The 18,757-nt window shown below is 44.1% G+C and overlaps 1 protein-coding gene across 2 annotated transcripts in view; it reads left to right on the forward strand.

Annotated features, from left to right (window-relative positions):
- The window catches only part of DIDO1 (death inducer-obliterator 1), a 71,182-nt gene extending 52,585 nt beyond the window's left edge, over positions 1-18,597 (forward strand). For both annotated transcript variants that reach the window (XM_075846737.1, XM_075846738.1), the window contains 10 exons: positions 6,240-6,738; positions 8,157-8,316; positions 8,519-8,635; positions 9,247-9,348; positions 10,028-10,166; positions 10,303-10,774; positions 12,465-12,618; positions 12,710-12,799; positions 13,201-13,396; positions 15,145-18,597. In XM_075846737.1, coding sequence (XP_075702852.1) covers positions 6,240-6,738; positions 8,157-8,316; positions 8,519-8,635; positions 9,247-9,348; positions 10,028-10,166; positions 10,303-10,774; positions 12,465-12,618; positions 12,710-12,799; positions 13,201-13,396; positions 15,145-18,437 — 5,222 coding nt within the window. In that variant the 3' untranslated portion in view covers positions 18,438-18,597. The remainder of the gene's footprint in view (positions 1-6,239; positions 6,739-8,156; positions 8,317-8,518; positions 8,636-9,246; positions 9,349-10,027; positions 10,167-10,302; positions 10,775-12,464; positions 12,619-12,709; positions 12,800-13,200; positions 13,397-15,144) is intronic.
- The last annotated feature ends 160 nt before the right edge of the window (positions 18,598-18,757 follow it).

Below are 18,757 nucleotides of genomic sequence, written 5' to 3' on the forward strand. Positions count from 1 at the left end.
CATGCCGCAACTGAACTTTTTGTTTAATCGTGGATTAGTTGAGTAATATTTGAAGGGGTTTTCTCCTGAACAACACATATATATCCTATCCACAGCATAGGGGATATATGCCTAGTCCTGGGACCCACACAGATCGGGAGAACAGGGGACTGGTGTCCCTCCTGTAAATGGAATGTCGGGCATGCACCCTGCCACTCCATGCAACTAGCGCTGTACTCTGCCATCTCCGTCAGTTCCATCGAATCGAATGGAGTGATGGTCGGACATGTGCCCTTCTATGGGACTAAGAGAGCTGAGTGCTGTACTCTTATCTCGCAGAGACATTTAAATGAAGTGGCAGGTCGCGTGCCCCACCGTTGCTTTAGCGGTCACACATTTATCCCCTACCCTTTTGTATAGGGTTCGTGGGAGTTCTCTCAGGTCTCCGACTGATCCTCTATCACAGTTCATTTGTAGGTAAACAGGCTAAGGGATTTATTGGAGCTTATTTTTGGTTTAGACACATCAGTAAAATGTAATATATCTTGTGCATTTTTTTATTTTATTTTTTTCAACACACCCCTTCCCCTATGTTAAACTTTTTGTGACTGATTATAAATCATGTTACTCTGCAAGACGAACTCGCACACAGACTTCATGGTCAAAAGTGAGTGGACGCCCCTTATGAGTTAGAACAATTCAGCCATACCTATAATTGAGTACATAAAACACTAACAGTAGGGCAAGTGAAATAAATTGAAAGCTCAGTCATTTTCAACATGGTAGGTGGCATCCCCTGACAGCCATCACATCACCAAATTGCTGCCCTGAAGCTACGCCAGCCTCTTTCAAGAAGAACAACATCAGAGCTCTGAAGTTTTGGACGCAGGCTCAGGATGGTACCAGTGAAGCATCGATGTAACAGTAGTCTTGGTTACATCAGTCAAGAACAAGTTCCTCATCTGGAAGCAATATCTGGCCAACAAAACGTTCTAGATCGTCGCAGCTTGGATTTCCAGAGTCAAGTCGTCTGAGATCACGGTCAGCCGGAGCGCTGTAAAGTCCATGTCCGGATACGCATTCTGTGAATAACTACCAGAATATGGTGCTCTGGTAGCCCAGTTTTATCCATTATGTCTAGTGTATTTACTGAAATGGAAGCTAATTTGGGGCTTGATTTATCCCTGAATTTGTCTAATCAAGGGAAGACTGTGTCCAACTGTCCGAGAGGCTACCCCCCCCCCCTTATCAGACAATTCCCTAGTGTACACCTCGTAGCCGTAAATCTCATGAGTTCAATACAAACCAGGTCATATCACAACTTTAGATCAACGCATGTAATCTGCAGGTATCCATGGACTATGCATGTGCCTATAATTCTTATCGAATGGGGCTTTTGGCCACATTTGCCTGTAATTTATTTGTCTTAAAGAGCTTTGGTTGCCTTACTGCTTACACTAAACCTACATCCTGCAAAAAGTTATGATTACAATACAAGTGACCGGATATCTGCAGATGCATAAAAGAACTACGCTTCAATAGGGATTCAAACCTGCTGCAATCAAGAGGCTGTCGTAAGGTGGTGGCTACCGTTCACGACGATCGACTTGAGCAGGTTATATGTAAACGATTCAAGAAGAAAACGGAAGGCCTTGTCATGCAATGTATTTTTGCCGTCATCCATTGGATGTACTTCCTTTTTGAGATGAATGTGATGGGGACCAAAACCTTTTGAGCATGCCCAAAAAGCTATACACCATAAATGCATATGGAGTGCAATGCCTCGTGGCTAGTGCTATATCCTAGAAATGGTCTATTGGCCAACACCCCCAACGTTGTAGGGCAACGTCTTGTGTACCACGATATGTAGTGGTGAATTAACCAAAGCTGGTTTGATGGTTCACGTTGAGGACTGGCTCTGCTGTAGGTGGCAGTAGTTATTGATCTCATCTGATATTTGAACATTGATGAAGTACTTGCAATCTGAGTAGATATCCCTATATAGACTTGTTGATCAGAAGCCAATTTTAAGTATTTTTTATTTATTTTAGATTAGGTAGAGCACTAAATGGCTCAGCGTAAAGGACTGGTTCGATATTCTGCCGAACCTGCGCATCTTGCTGTAGGTGATGCACATTGAGGCAAAAACCGAGTCAAATGTGTGAACTCCACCTACACTCCTGTAATGTATTTATCTGACTCCTGTGTTGTAGTAAAAGGTGACGGCTTCCCGGCTCACCTTTTGTCTTCCGATTTCTTACATATATTCATACTTCTGGTTTCTTTAGTAAAGGTATATTGGTAAAATATATGGTAATATCCACTGGATTGGCCCATTAGTTCTTGTATGATATGAAACCATTGATGATGTGGACGTATACAATAAAGTATGAACACCCCACAGAGAAACCCAAAGGCGCAAGCAGAAGATTTATTGTTTTGGTCAGTCACCAAGGGTTGAAATCTCCAATAGAGCTTAATATAAAATGCACTGCCGTCCAGATATTCTCCCCCAAAAAATTCAGTGGTTAATTTTTTGAGTGGGGCACGTGGCCGTGAATAGAATACATACTTATGCAGCTGAAACCTGCGCTGGCACGTTGTTGGACCCAGTTGTCAAATTGCTTGTTATTGGTCGCGTGGTTTTGCAGGTAAAAAAAATCGTGCATCTAGAAAGGTCTATTCATTATTGGTTGCCACCTAGTAAAGAGTGCAGAGGGTGGGTATTATGCGGACTCGAGCTCTCCCCTATTCCTGAATTGTTCCATGTTGGAAAGGGGGAGATTCTGGTGATACGAGCTTATTAGGGAACTTGGCTGTATACATAAAATTTGAGTACCTAAGTTAGGCATAAATGTATTGATCCACAGATGCATTATTCATATTCAGAGCTGCTACCTGATTTTATTTTGGGTCACAATAACTCGTTAGGTATACATCAAAAATACTTACACTAGTATACAGAATTTTTTATTTGGCATACCTTTTTTTTTTTTTTTCTGTTCATTCTATCTAATCTATGTATCTAATCCAAAAATGGCGACCGCTCTATGTGAACACTTCCACCTATACCACTAAATATAAATAAATACGCATTGCTGCTTAATCTACTAACAGTGAGGTTCTTAGCGCACGTTTTGATAAAATTGTGTGAGCCCACCTGCCAGGACAAGTCGACCTCTATATGGTGGGTCTCTATGCTGTTTGTACCCCCAGAACTGGGACTAAGCCTATGTATACTTGGTAGCAACCAGCATTGGTAAGTAGATTCAGCAGCAATGCATATTTATAGTGTTTAAGTGGCATTAGTGTTTGCAGAGTGCTGTCTCCATTTTTGGATATTGCATTGTTTTGCAGTCTTCGATCTCATCTATCGATCGATCTCTTGCAGCTCCTTGTCCAATGTCCTGGTTCTGCACAAACTAGTTACCAGTGACCAGATACAGTGTCTACTCCTTGTATAGATAGAATGGTCGCCACTATAGGAAATCATCAACTGGTAGGGAGAAGGCGGCATTAGGAGTGGATGGGGTTGAGAGAAGAGACACAGGCAAGAGATCTTAGATGACAAAAAATGTGGAGTAATTTAATTTTATATTTTGACAAACAAAATGTTTTAAAGGGGTCGGCCCGTCCGGATAATCTCTGTTTATAATCCCTGTAAGGGCACATGGATGTCATTTGACCCCCTTCACCACCCATAGTGGAACGCAAATAGCAGCTACGGCTCTAGAAGTTCTAGTGTAACTTGTATTATATGGTCGGTCTTCAGGTGAATGAATGGGTGCTACGTAATGCCACGTTTCTCTGCAGGGGAAACGACCATCAGGGCTTCAGGTGCTGGACCCCAGACATCAGCTGATTTGATGGCGGGTCTAGAGTTGAAAAGCAACATGCCCATCTTCGGGCGTTTAAGTGTTTGACCTCCCATTGACCTCAATGGGCGGCAGAGAAAGCGTTTGTGCCTGCGGCGCTCAATGGCCGTGGGTGAAAAACTCAGCGGCAAGCTGCGTACAGATCAAAATCTGCCTGCAAAAAAAACAGTGTGAACAAGTCCTAAAAGAGTATTCTAATGATAGGCATGCTCGGCCAATTCTCCCTCCTGTCTCCTCTCATTTTGGTGTTTGGTTCTAGGTACTCCCATAGGACCCTCTCCCCCTATTAGACATTTAATGCTTGTCATATGGATATTCCCTTCATGTGTGTCCTCTAAATACCCTTTTGTATGTTCTCCACTATTCTCTTCTGACAGATCATAGGGCGGCATCGATAGGGGTCCATGAGTACAATTGCTATAGTGCTGTGGTAACAGCTTTTTATCCGCATCTCATAGCCATTGCTTGTACTGAAAAGAATCCTGCATAATATGGAATCCTTTCATATCGCTGATATTGGGCTTTGTGTTCTCTTTTTGGTAGATGGTTGTATTTTGCATTGTTGTCTGAGAACTTGTCAAAAGCCATGAAGTTTTCAAGGTTGTGACTGAGCTTCTGACAATGGATGTTTTCCCTTTAAAATTGATTGTTCAAATGCATTAAGTGTTTTTTATAATCTATATGTAAAATGCTGGATGAAAAGTAGTTGTAAAATCGTGCTCTGCGTGGCGTTGCCTTCACTATTGCGCTGTGTGGGACCTTGTCGTTTTTAGATTAGTTCACTGTTTTTGGCATCTACTTGAGCGATACTAAAAAAACAAAAGTTTTTCCTGTTTTAGTAACAATATTAAATGGTGTCATTATATCAGAGGGTCTATTGTTTCATGCTTAATGTGACCCATCTGCAATAACAATATGCTGACCTGTCACAAGACCACCAGGTTGTAATTCCCACTGATCTCTAGATTGAAGTGTCCCATCGCTCGTCTAAGAACTTTTTGGAATCTAAAGGTGGTTTTACATTGGGAGATATTGCCCGTGTGTACCCACCTTAAACCAGTGCCGATCAGCAATACAGCACGTCAATCGGCGCTCGTTTACTCCTTTCACAAGGAGCAAAGGCCGTTCAGTATGGGAACAAACAATCGTTACTATGATCGTGTGTTTGCACCACGTTTATGCAGGGAGATGTGCTGCCGACTAGCGATTTTTTTTTAAATTTTTTTGACCGCATTAAAAGATGCGATGAGTCGATGAATAAGCGTTTGTTCGTTCATCAGCCGATCTTTGCCCTGTTTACACAGGGCGTTTCGGGACTTCATACGAACACTTCTTTACCCGATCATTGACTTGTGCAAAAGGGCCTTTTTCCGTCCTGTTTTTCGCGTTGGAATCGGCGTGAAAAATGCCTCCTATTGTCTTTATTAGGTGAACCACCCTGTTGTTCATATGGGATTAAATTTTCATCGGGTGAAATTGCAGTCCGCCTCGCTGAAAAAAACCAAAAACGACCTTGCAACATTTCTTGCTGCCATTTTCGCTGCATATTCTGTCACAAACGGCCTCGGTCAGCCACACGCAGATTATCCCCATTGAATGTGGCTAACCTGCAGGCAGAAACACCGCTGGTTTTACTGCAAAACTGTGGCAGAAATCCAAGGATCAGCCTCCAATTTCTACTGCGCATTCTCGGCCAACTCAGCAAAATTCTGTCATGTGAACATATCCTAAGGCTCTGTTCACACTCGCTGGGTTCCTTCAGCAGTCCACAGCACTATTGGCGTGAAAAACCCAGGAAACCTGACGTACACCATTATAGATTATTGGAATTCTATTTGAGAACCGTTATACCGGTCAGCCATGACAGTAGTGTGAACAGAGCCTAATATTTGCAGTAGCCCACTAGGAATGAGTGGGACTGTAACGTATGCGTCCGATGTGGTTCAGCTTCTTGTGTACAACAAAAGGTGCCCTTACATGCACAGATATCTGACCAATTTCTATCCAATCAGACCAATATCCATCTAAATTGATCTGATGGGTTTAAAAATCTGTCTGCCAATCTACACGATTGTAGTATGTATTTCATTATCTGTAAGATCAGTCTGATTGGAGAGAGATCTGTATGTAGCTTTAGCTGTAGGTTATATGATGCAGTGAAGGACCAAAAGATCGGCTGGTGTGCTGATCATGTGACTTACTCGTCTGTTGACGTCCATGATTTTTGTGAACGCTTTTATATTGTAACGAATATTCCTTACACAAACTTTATATCCACTCTCCATGAAACTTACACCCCGACATCGACCTGAGTGGTCTCCACTTTTTGTTATTAATGAATCTACTTCTAATATATTAGGATTTATTTTTTTCCACTTTCTGCAGCAACGAAAGTCGAAGAACCAGAAAAGAAAGTGGAGACTCCGACCCCACCTGTTAAAAAGCCACCTCCTTCTCCAACGTCCTTGGTGATGAAGCCAATCTCTGCTCTACCAAGAATTCCAATGTTAAAGAAGATCACGCCACCCTTGGCTCCCATCAAACCGTCAACAACGCCGAATCCGACCGGCATCAAAAACTTAATACCGATCAAACCCATTGCCATTCCCAGTTATTCTGCCATTAGTAAATTACCACCAATCCCCAGGAAGACTCAACCATCATCATCATCTACAGGACCCACCATGAAGACCGTCTCCAACTCCTTGCCTAAGAAGCCGGCTGCTTCTCTTTCCAATGCAACTCCCACCTCCGTTCCCAATGCAACCTCGGCACCAGCCTCCAACGTCTCCGCCAAGCCGACATCCAGCTCCTCGCAACCGGGTCCTAACGTTCAGATGCGGCAGAACATTCGGAGGTCGCTGAAGGAGATTCTCTTGAAAAGGTGTGGGAGGAAGATTTGGTTTCTTCACTAGTCTTAGAAATGGGTTTGGATATGTGTCTAGCCCCCAGGCCAATGTACTGCGCTCAGAAGCCTCTTCGAGGGAACCCGGGTAGTGTAATAGAGACCACACCTTTAGGCTCATACATGGGGCGTTTAATATCATGTGACCAAGACGAATGTCAATCGCTGCTCGTACTGCAGTGTAGTTTTGCAGCAGTGCCTGAAATTAACATTTATTTTATTTCTGGCATCGCAACACCCGAAACAAAAATCCCATAGTGTCACCCCGTGCCCGCATTTATAGGTGAACCAAGACTTGTATGTTGGCAAATTCCCTAAAATAGAGGATCGCTCGCTTTAGGTTGAGTTCACACGCGGCAGATGTGTGGAAAGTATTCTGCTAAATGTGGCTGAATCCGTGCACATGCTGCAGAAACAACCCCATTCTTGCGAATACGACTGGTTTCCGTTGCAGAAATTTCTGCCAACAAATCGTGTGAGCATAATCTTGCAAGTGGTAGCCTCCTAATAATTGAATTCCCCAGGGCTTGCCTGTCATCGGAATATCACATGCAGGTTAATCTCAGCCGATGCCTGCTGCTCCATTGACAGGACACAGCTAGTAGATCTGCAGCTCAAAAGTCAAGAACTTTTTAAAGGGTTTGTCTAGCTGCTTTCTTCCAAAAAACGGCGCCACTCCTGACCACAGGTTGTGTGGGGTATTGCAGCTCAGCCCCATTCACTTCAATGGAGCAGATCTGCAAATAAGGATAGATCACCCAGAGATGCTGTTTACGGAATAAAGCGGCCATGTTTTTCTAATCTTATACAACCCCTCTTAATTCCTTGCAGCCCTATAAGTGTGATTGTTGATTCCCTTTCCTGTATAGGAAACCGTTCTAATAATAGATTAGGTAACTGCTATATAATAACTTACAAGCTGAACCTATATTTAAAGTGCAGCTAAACGTTTGACAAACTTCTGACATACCATAGTGACATGTCAGAAGTTTGGATTGGTGGGGGTCCGAGCATTGAGACCCCCACAGATCGCTAGAACGAAGCAGCTGAAGTGCTCGTGTGAGTGCTCAGCCGCTTCGTGTCTGTTCGGCTTTTTCCGGAAATCAATGTATCGGTGTACGGACCCAATAGAAAGTCTATGAGCCCGTACTCCGATACATCGGCTTTACGGAAAAAGCCGAACAGAAACGAAGCAGCTGATTTTTCACGAATGTTTCAGCTGCTTCGTTCTAGTGATTGGTGGGGGTCTCAGTGATCGGACCCCCACCAATCCAAACTTCTGACATGTCAGATGTTTGTCAAACGTTCAGCTACACTTTAAACCTGTTAGGGGCGCTATATAACCATGCATTACAAGAAATACAAACGTATTTTTTTCCCCCTCTCCCCGTGCACAGGGTGAATGGCAGCGATGACTTGGTGATGTCTGAGAACGAGGTCGCTAAGATCGCCGTGAACATTGAAAAAGAAATGTTTAACCTCTTTAAGGCTACAGACAACCGCTACAAGAGCAAGTACCGAAACCTGATGTTTAACCTGAAGGATCCAAAAAATCAGGTACAGCCTTCTACATGCGCAATATTTTCTCCTTTCTGTATGGGTCTTTTTATTTCTTTCTGTTCTGGATTCCCTCCTTGTTCCTCTGTGCAATAAATTCTAATTCTCTCTGATAAATGAATTAGAGATTGTCAATGAAAATAAGCAATTTATATGTTTGAGGCTTAAACTAAAGAACACTTTTTTTATTTTTTTATTTTAGGGGCTGTTCCACAGAGTCCTCCGGGAACAAATCCCATTGGCTAAATTGGTGCGTCTGAAGCCCGAAGACCTCGTGTCAAAGAAGATTTCTTCCTGGAAAGAACCCGCATCTAGATCGGTACGTTTATTTATCAAATTTCCCAAAAATCTCCATTCTAATGGTTATACGTGTAATACGTCGAGCCCACCCCAAGGTTGTAGACTACTTTCTTTAAAGGGATTGTCCAGGGTTAGAATAAAAGGTTTGCCTTTCTTCCGGACTCTCGTTCTGCGTCTGGTATTGCGGCTCAGCCCTACGATATCCGAATGCAGTGGTTGCAAATTTTTGATTAAAAAAAAATAAATAATCCTGGGCAACCCCTTTTTAAAGAGCGCTCTGACCGAGCAGGCAGGCCTGTGTTTCCCATACAATAACAAACGATATATTACCAATGGCCGTCATTATGTTTACGTAGAAATGCGCCTTTACTTGGGAAGCTTTCTTCTAGACTTCGCAGCCCCTATTTAACTGCCAGGAGGCACGTAGGAGGGATAAAAAGAAGCAGCAAATATTCTAATAAGGTCTTCAGGGTGGAAAACGGGATTATGTAGTTAGTTCGTTTTTTCTTTTTATTGCTCCGTGAACCCCTGAAAGCCATTTTAAGGTCACGTTTGTTATATAATTATGTGTTGTCTAATTGACTTTTTTTTTTTTTTTTTTTTTTTATATCTTTCCTACCATTGCAATAGAACGCGGTTCTGAAGATGAAGTCTCGGGGGGAAAATAAATACTCTTCCAGGAATACAGGCTTTGATATGGAGGAATCCCCTCCAATGTCTGATACTGATACGGTGGGTAATAAATGGAATAGATTAAGCCCCAATGTAGGTGCAAAAATGTCGGGTGTCGCTGTTTAAAAGGCGTAGTCCCATCAGATCAACCACTTTATGATGCCACGTTCTCAGAGTTTGTGGACATTATAAAGTCCCCTATTTGAATTGGCGCCGTATAATACTGCTTACTTCCTGCAGTGAAATGAGCGGCTATTGGGTAATTCCAGGTCATCACTATGAGTTGAGGCCCTTTTTACACTGGCCAATTATCGGGCAAAGGAGCATTCACAGAACGCTCGTCCCCGATCAATGCCCTGCAAACTATCGTATATGCAGCCGGAAATATTATCGTTGTCTGAGACGAGCGATCGGAGTAACCCGTCCCCATACATGGCTCCTTGTGAACAGAGCAAACGGCCGCCGATCAATGAGCTGTCTCGTCTCCTTGACCGGCACTCGTTTACAGGACACTTAAAGAAGCCGGACTCTCAACAATCAGATGCTTTGCAGATGTAATAACAGGTTTAACCCCTGAGTGAGTTGTGGATTTTCACGTCTGGTCCGCACTTCGTTATTGTAATGTGTCCAGTTCCTTTGGTCAGATCACTTAGTTTTGTAATTGTTCGTTATTACGTGTTACATACAAATTGAATGACCCGGAAGAACTCTGTTATAACGCGGATTGTCTCTGCTTTAGGAACCGCAAGAAACGTCTCGGGCTCCAGCTCCAGAAAAGAGTAGCATGGCTCTGCCCGATGTATTTACCAGTATGTTAAATGACACGACGAGTCAGCACCGGGCCCATCTGTTTGATCTGAACTGTAAAATCTGTACAGGTGAGCAGCCATTTACCTCATGTGATTTCCAGGAAACCAGAAAAGGAAGAACTACTTCTTAACACATACAGTGATCTGGTTCTAGATCATTCCACAGATCGGTGGAGACTCTTTAATCTTCTGTCTCGCTTTGCAGGTCAGATGTCGGCTGATGATGAGCCCCCAAACAAGCGTCCGAAAACCACTTCCTCAACCGTTGTTAAAAAGGCTGAAACCAAACCGGAACCGGAGAAAGTAGACGAGCCGCCTCCACCCCCAGATGAACCTGAAACACCAATGGAGACTGCTGAAAACAACCAGACTGTCCCAGAAACAGCCCCCGTACCCATTGCTTCCCCCACATACCCTGAGCCAGTTTTACCTAATCCGCAACCCCCTTCCAACCCTGTCACCACAGTCACTGTATCTGGTAGAGACCCCAGAAGAGCAATCTACCGACCACTACCTTCTGGAGTGTCTGCCGCCCCCAACGCGAGCCCTAAACTTACACGAGATGAGGACCCTCCAGCACCGCCTCCGCCTCCTCCCGTCGGCAGCACACCCAAGTCTATCTTGATGAAGCCAACGTCCGACATCCGATATTTATCATCCTCATCACCAAATGTCAAGTGCGTAGTCCAGAGATTCTTACGGAACGTATACAGTGCATGCCTCACCATTTGACATAGTCCTAGCTAGGCCGGGTAACAATAGAGTACTGATCCTGGGTCATTTACATGAGGTGTACAGTCTAAATATATATATTATACACACCTATACACCAAGGGCCTTTAAATCCCTTAGATAACCCTAGCCAAGGACAAGTGCGATACCGCTGTGCCTAGAGGAGTTCGGCTTAGTGGGAGGACAAACTCCGGATTAGATCTCATCAGAAGGAAATTGTTCTCTTTGGGGAAGGTGTTCCTGCTTTACTATCTTTGGTAGGAAATGTTTGGATCCAAGCTGACTCTGCTGCCTAAGAGCTTTCTTTTGCTTGGCATGCTGCAGTTATTTTTAGCGGTCTGTCCTATGGATGCGACACCAGGATCTCCTGTGGTATTACTAAACCAATGTTCTGTCCAGTAGAACCACGGGGGGGGTACGACAGGTAAATACTGCTGCGGTATGCTCGTCTAGAGAAGCCCACCGGCCGGCTAACGTGGCTACAAGACCTGAAGGTTCCAGTGAACCAAACTTAGACCACCATAGACTTTTACGGTCTTGCGGACATAATACACGCCATAAAATGTAGCCTTAGGCGTCATCCAAACAGCTGTGTGTTCGCTCCATGTGGGGTTCGATTATTCCCTGCCAAAATGGGATTGGCTCGCATCGTAAGAAATCAGGGGAACCTTAGACGGGCTTCACAGGGAAGTAACTAGGTCTGTACTTTTCCTACCAAAGATAGTGGAGTGGATCCAATCAGGAATTCTGGAAAATTTTATAAAGAGACTGTCTCCTTTTGACCGTGTCCTCATGAGAAGGCGGCTCAAAACGGCTTAACCTGCGATGAAGATGAAAGAATCACGTTCTATTAGACTGAAAGGACCTGGAAATGACACACAAGACATGTAGGCAGTACACCTGTAAAGGATGAAGCCGATGTTCTCAGTTCATGCGGTAAAGGGGCTGTCCAGGAGCTGCTTTCTTCCACAAACCGCGACACCCCTGTCCTCAGGTTGTGTGTGGTATTACAGTTTAGTGCCATTCAGTTTAATGCTGCTGAGCTACAACACCAGACACCTCACATGGACAGGTGTGGCGCTGTTTCTGGAAGAAGGCCGCCATGTTTTCCTAATCCTGGACAAGGCCCAGTCATCGGCCTTACTTTGTACTAGTCCATCCAACAGTGATGGTGACATTCGTCACTCTAGGTATAGGGTTTGCAGCATGACATGTAGGTGCTAAAACACACCCTTACGACCCGCAGTATTGAGAGGATCTGCATCTTCCAACATCCGCCTGGGGATCAGTCCACAGATGGGTGTGATGCGATGCTTTGGCTATGGGCCAGGAAGATATTGTATTGCAACCAAAGCCTGGTGTGTTCATTGGGCAGGTTCCCTTACCCGGGTGTGGAGTAGTCACTAAATTAGAAGATCTGTGAAATTCCCAGCTTTATTGAGCGGTTACAAGAACAGCTTCAGGTAGCTCTTTCACTGCCCCCCATTAATTGCTTTGAGAATTACCTTTCCTAGTGGCCAAAACTGATATTGAGTGTCGAAATCCAGAACTTTAGCTCTTTCTCCTTCTCTGCGGTTTAGGATATCATTCATATGTGTGTGGCTGACCTCTTTTTTTATGGTTACATCTTTACAGCATACAAGATATCCGGTCACCTCAAGACGGAGATACGTCCGGTTTCCTCTCTCGTCTGAACCCCATATGGAAAGGGTTCATTAACATGCAGTCTGTGGCCAAGTTCGTCACCAAAGCCTTCCCCGTTTCTGGCTCGGTGGAGTATCTGAACGAGGTTGGTGTCCAGTTCTTCTAATTTCCTGTCTATATCGAAAAGCGTTTAGTAAACTGGTATTTAATGCTTTATATATCTATGTCTCATGTAGGATTTGCCAGACACCATCCACATCGGTGGAAGAATCTCTCCAAAGACTGTGTGGGATTATGTGGGCAAACTGAAATCCTCTTTGTCAAAGGTAGGCGTGCAAATTACAGATGAAGAAACTGTTGTACGGTGGCCCAATGCGTGTAGAATTCCTTTAATCTGGCCTCTGATAGTCCAGAAAATCCGTTAATCTGGCACTTGTGACATTTTTAAAATAAAAACATCTAGAAGCAGAGAGAATGAATTAGAAAAATTCTCAAATTTTAAAATAATTCTATTTGCAGATTTTGCATTAACACTTTATTTGGGGGTTCTCTTCCTGACGTCCTCTCTTTTTACTGTTACAAATTAGTTTAATAAAAGTTTTTATGGCCGTCCTAGAATATTTGATAATATGGCGCCTATCCAGTCCCGTTCAAGCCGGGTTAAAGGAATCCTAGGTAATTTTTTGATTGAATGATAGAGTACCAGCGTTGTGTTTTTGGTTTCCAGGAACTGTCCTTGATCCGTTTTCACCCCGCCACAGAAGAGGAGGAGGTGGCGTACATCTCGCTCTACTCGTACTTCAGCAGCCGCGGTCGTTTCGGGGTCGTCGCCAACAACAACCGACACATCAAGGACCTGTATCTCATCCCACTAAGCGCAAAGGACCCGATTCCATCAAAACTATTGCCCTTTGAGGGACCAGGTAAGAAGCTTGTGCTTAAAGAAATCACTTTTATCCACCCGCCGTTGTCATTTAGATAAAGGAGCGAGGTAAGTATCAAATCTCTTCTGCCGTTTTATAACGTGATCAGGAATGTGCCGCTGTTTGATGTCATAATAATAAATACTTTTTATAAAACGTGGTCATTGTCTGGTTAACTTCGAGAATTGACGTTCCATCCACTCGCAGACACATGGAAATGTTAAGTAACGTTATTGTGTGTGTATAAGAATAGCTAAGACCAGGGTCGCCGTGATGAGCCTCCTCGCAACGCCCACGTGTGGATCAGCTCTTGGCGGAAGTCATTTTTGAAGACCACGGACACGATTCATCTGCTCACCCTCTTCCTTACGACATAAAAATCAGCACGTAAACCTCAAATATAAAAAGCTTACAATCACCGTCTACAGAACCTACACATATTCACACAAGACAGAAGATTTAAGGGAACAATATCTTACCGCCTCCACTGCTGCTCGTTCCATATCATTGGTGTCTTGTTTTCTATCACCGCGCTGCAGTTACACTATGAGATGATCTGGAATAAGCGGACTCAACTACCACCTCCGCTGCTGTTTATGAATAGACCCCTAGGCAAATCATAATAGTATTTGGATAGATTAAGCAACACGGCCGCTATATGCTACAGATTCGTTCGAGAAGTCCACGAAGGAATACCTATTACACACCCAACACCTTTATCAAGTGCTATCCAAACCCGAAGACCACTTACAGTATTTTAGCATAGACCACATTATGTCATGGGATACGGGTCTACTGGATGATTAGACTTGCCTACAGTCCCTAAATGCTGATGAGAGGCAAACCATTCATAGTATAGCAGTACATATCCTCTTGCAGACACCCGAATCTGATCAGTAGTTCATTCATTACATAAATTTAGGGATTACTGCAACTCTCCTAAAGGAATATGTATAATATAGCAACCATTTTTATTCAATGCATATAAAAAAAATGAACTACTGTTTTATGTATACAGCTCCCATACAGATCTATATGTCGCTATGGTTACAGACTACAATATAGCCCTGTGTAGTCTGATCCTGTAATCTTCCATCTCCTTCCTCTTCTTATAAAACCAAAACATTTTGGTTAAATTAAATCATATTACCGGAAGCTTATATATCACATTGAGCGGCCCGGGCTATAAAACTATATCCTGTTTTTAATCGGCTGATTCTATGACTTTTTCATTTCACATCATACAAATGAATAAAGCATTATGTGGGAATGCTCCATACCTGAAAATGGCACGACTGTGTAATTGACTCCTATTTCAGCGATATAACCTACCATAGCTGAGATCGAGCACATGAAGAAGACATGGGACTTTGAACAGAAAATAAATTCCATTTACACTGTCCAGCCCCTGAACAAGCAGCAGTATTCCTGCCGTTTCGAATGTTGAGGGTCCCACTGCTACACTCGGCCACTTGCTATAGATTTGTTAAGGGACTAAAAGTATATGAATGAATAATAAAGACCATATTCTTAATACAGACTGTTCTATTACAGCTACATTAGAGTTCAGTCGCTGCTTTCAATTGGTCTTCGTTCCCACTTGTCATACCCCTGTATTCCTTCAGGGGTAGCTGTGTGGACATTATGCCGCCCACTGATGTAAAATGCATGCAGGCCCTCTCAAGAGGGACTAGATTTAATGCAAAACGCACCTCGTATTTAATGCTCTCTTGTATTTTTGTTTCTAGGCCTTGAAAAAACACGTCCAAACTTAATCCTGGGATTGGTCATTTGTCAGAGAAACAAGCGTCCAGCTCCAAGTGAACCAGACAAAGTAGAAGAAAAGCGAATGAAACCTCCAAACCAGGAAGAGATGGATATCGTTAATTTTACCAAAACCTCTGTCCCATCTCAAGCAGAAAAGAAGCCTCAGAAATACCAACCATGCTCCAGTACGGCCATTCAAAGTACCACACCACCGGGATCTCCTCCTCCGCTTGCAGAATCTGTTCCAAAGGTGGCTCCTTCCGTCCTTCCTTTGCCAGCTTCTAAAGCTGAGCCAATCTCCACAGCCAATACTGCCCGTAGCTCTCCACCGCCAGCACTTGAAGAATCTGCGGCAACGTCGAAGACTCCACTGGAACACATTTTGAAGACCCTCTTTGGAAAATCGTCCGATAAGAAGGCGGAAACGTCCAACTCTCCTACTGTCACAATCACCGCTAAAGAGAGCGCGGTTGAGAGAGGGTTTGTGGATTCCATTGTACAGCAGTTCGGCGGGATGACGAAAGAAAAAGCCTTCGAAGAGGAGGATAATGATCGGCCCTATGATCCAGAAGAAGAGTATGATCCAGAAAAGGCTTTTGATACTGCAGTAGTGGATGACAATAACGAAACCCCCTATGAACCAGAGCAGCCTTGTGAAAATTTGTATGATGAGGAGGCGTATGATCCGGAAGATGAAACCATCTTAGAAGAAGCTAAAGTTCCAGTCGAGGAATTGCCCAATAAGATGACTGCTGCAAGTAAAATCAAGCCTGCGGAAGTAGGTGAAGAGTTTTTGACCGATGTTGCCGATTCTTCTTCACTCTTGGAACAGCAAAAAATGTTGGAGGAACTGAACAAGCAGATAGAGGAGCAAAAAAGACAACTAGAGGAACAGGAGGAAGCTCTTAGGCAGCAAAGAGCAGCTGTAGGGGTGTCGATGGCTCATTTCTCAGTCTCTGATGCGCTAATGTCACCTCCCCCAAAATCTTCTATAACGAAGACTGAATTCTTCCAGCGAGAGTCGAGTTCAACTAAGACCACCAAGAGTGTAACTTCAGAACTGGTTATCCCTACCAAACGTGATCCTAGACAAGCCAGAGATCCTCGACAAGCAACAAACAAAATGCCTTCAGATACTGGAGACGTTCCCATCAAACCGTTGCCACTTGAGAAAGAACTTGAACCGGTTTCATCTGAACCTAATACATCTATCCCTATATTTTCCAGCACGGAGGAACAGGCAAAACCTCTAGTTAGTGTGGACATTACTAATCAAACTACTGAAATCATCCTTGATAAGGTCGAGGAAGACCATAAGCGAGAGGAGGCTCCTTGGTATAACGTACCAGATGAAACTCTTACACGTGAAAGTTCCATAGCTATACCGAAACCCCCACGCAAGGTACTGTTACCAACACCTGGAGGTATCCCACCATTAATTCAGACTGCCTCATTTACTGCTAGTAACACCATGTGTTATCCTTCGACACAAGAGCCAAACTGGGTCATGGAATCTCGGAATTTTGACAGTCAGGTTCCTCAAGGAAATCGGCCTGATCACTTTGAACCACCAAGGGAAATGTTTGCACAGAACAAGAATCATGCCTCCTTTCTAGAGCAGGGGGACAATAGGAATCTGCAGCCCCTTGCAAATAATTTATTACTGGGACCACCACAGCATGACATACCACCACTGTTTGGTGAACAAAGACTCTCTATGCCTAATGCAGGATTAAGACCACCCACCATGTTTTCCGAGAACAATTTTTCAGTAAACTTGGAAGGATACGGTGGCATTCAGTCTGACCAAAACTTTGAACAAAAAGGACCTGGGTCTGTTCTGCTTGAACAATTCGGTCATGAACCTCCTCATCCCTTTAGAGACAGAGTACCCCTTAATCCTTTTCCTGCTCAAAAGGGACATTCTCCTCCTAGATTAGATCGGCAAAACAGTCCACATTTAGAATTAGTAGATTCTCCTTTTGGTGGCACAGGTGATGCACCCCTCAGGTTTGATGGGCTACCGCGATATGATGCGCTTCTAAGATTTGATGGTCAAAGAGGACCCTTAGCAGCTCCATTTATGGGAGGACCGGCACAGCCATTCAATTTTGATGAACCACTTAGACCTTCTCGAGGTGCGCAAATTCCTACGTCATTTGGAGGGCTTAGCGGGCCTGCACTCCCACACTTTACTCCACGCGGACAATATCCAAATGAATTTGAAGGTTTACATGGTTCAGGTCACTTTCCTGGACCAAGAGGGCCTTCATCTCCTCAGTTAGACGTACCCAATAACAACTCGCCACCCTTATTTCCCAATCAGCGTGTTCCTGTCCTATATGGTGAACAGCGGGGTCCAGCACCTTCTAGATTTTCGGAACAACCTCAACAACTGAGACCCCGTCCTCTGCTTGAGCTTCCAACTATTCTGCCTCCAAACAGAAGTGAAAACTGGGTCAAGCCTGGCCCAGATTCCGATCAGGATTTTACAGAACATAGGAAAGATTCAGATCCCTGGGAGTCTAACAGCTTCAGACAGAATAAAGACCAGCGCGGTCAAGGTTTTGAAGGAAGACCTCGAAACTTTGAGGGACCTAATGAACCAGAACCATCTGAACGTCCATCAAATCAAGGGTTTGATGAAAGACGTAGGGAGCGAGAAAGTGATGCACAGTGGGACAGAGACCGTGGTAGAAACTGGAACAGAGAGAGAAATTTGGAAAGAAGTAGAGAATTTGATCGACCAAGAACAAGAGAGTCAAACCGAGACACTGAGAAAAACAGAGATGGAGACAAAGACCTAGAAAAGAGGGAGTGTGATAGAAACCGGGATAGAGACCGAAACCGAGATCGTGACCGGGACAGAGGAAGAGACCGGGACAGAGATAGGGAACGGGAGCGAGACCGAGATAGTGACAGAGGAAGAGACCGGGAAAGGGAGCGGGAGCGAGACAGAGATAGCGACAGAGATAGAGAGAGGGAACGAGAGAGAGACCGTGATAGGGACAGGCATAGAGACCGGGACAGAGATTCACATAGACGTAGAGATCGATCCAGGGACAGATCTAGAAGTAGGGATCGTGATCGAGACAGGGAGAGGGACCGAGAACGAGACCGAGATCGCGACAGAACAAGAGAGCGGGACAGAGAGCGAGTACGAGATCGCACAGTCCGCAGCAAAAGCAAAGATAACAAAGACTCTAAATCTGACAGATCGAAAGACTCTTCCAAGACCGCGTCGACCGAGGCTGCACCCTCAAGTCACACGTGATGAAATACTGAACTGTAATAATGTACATATGTATATAAATAGTGTCAAATATATATATAACGCCTCTCGAGAGGGAGGGCAAGCCCTCCTGTCATACACTGGTCTACAGCTGCTGGAAAATCACATGTCCCCGACTCACTATTACCCCCCCCCCCCCCCACCCCAAGATATAAAACCTTCTTACATGTTCCTCCTTTTCTTCTACACCGGACAATTCGTGTAGTGATTGGATCACCAGGGAGGAGCGGTGCTAGAGTTTATACTAATGTTCTCCAGCAGTTTTCTGGATTTTTGACTTCAGGAGGGTTTTCTCACTCATA

The sequence above is a fragment of the Rhinoderma darwinii genome, chromosome 13, assembly GCF_050947455.1.
Source record: "Rhinoderma darwinii isolate aRhiDar2 chromosome 13, aRhiDar2.hap1, whole genome shotgun sequence".
NCBI lineage: Eukaryota > Metazoa > Chordata > Amphibia > Anura > Rhinodermatidae > Rhinoderma > Rhinoderma darwinii.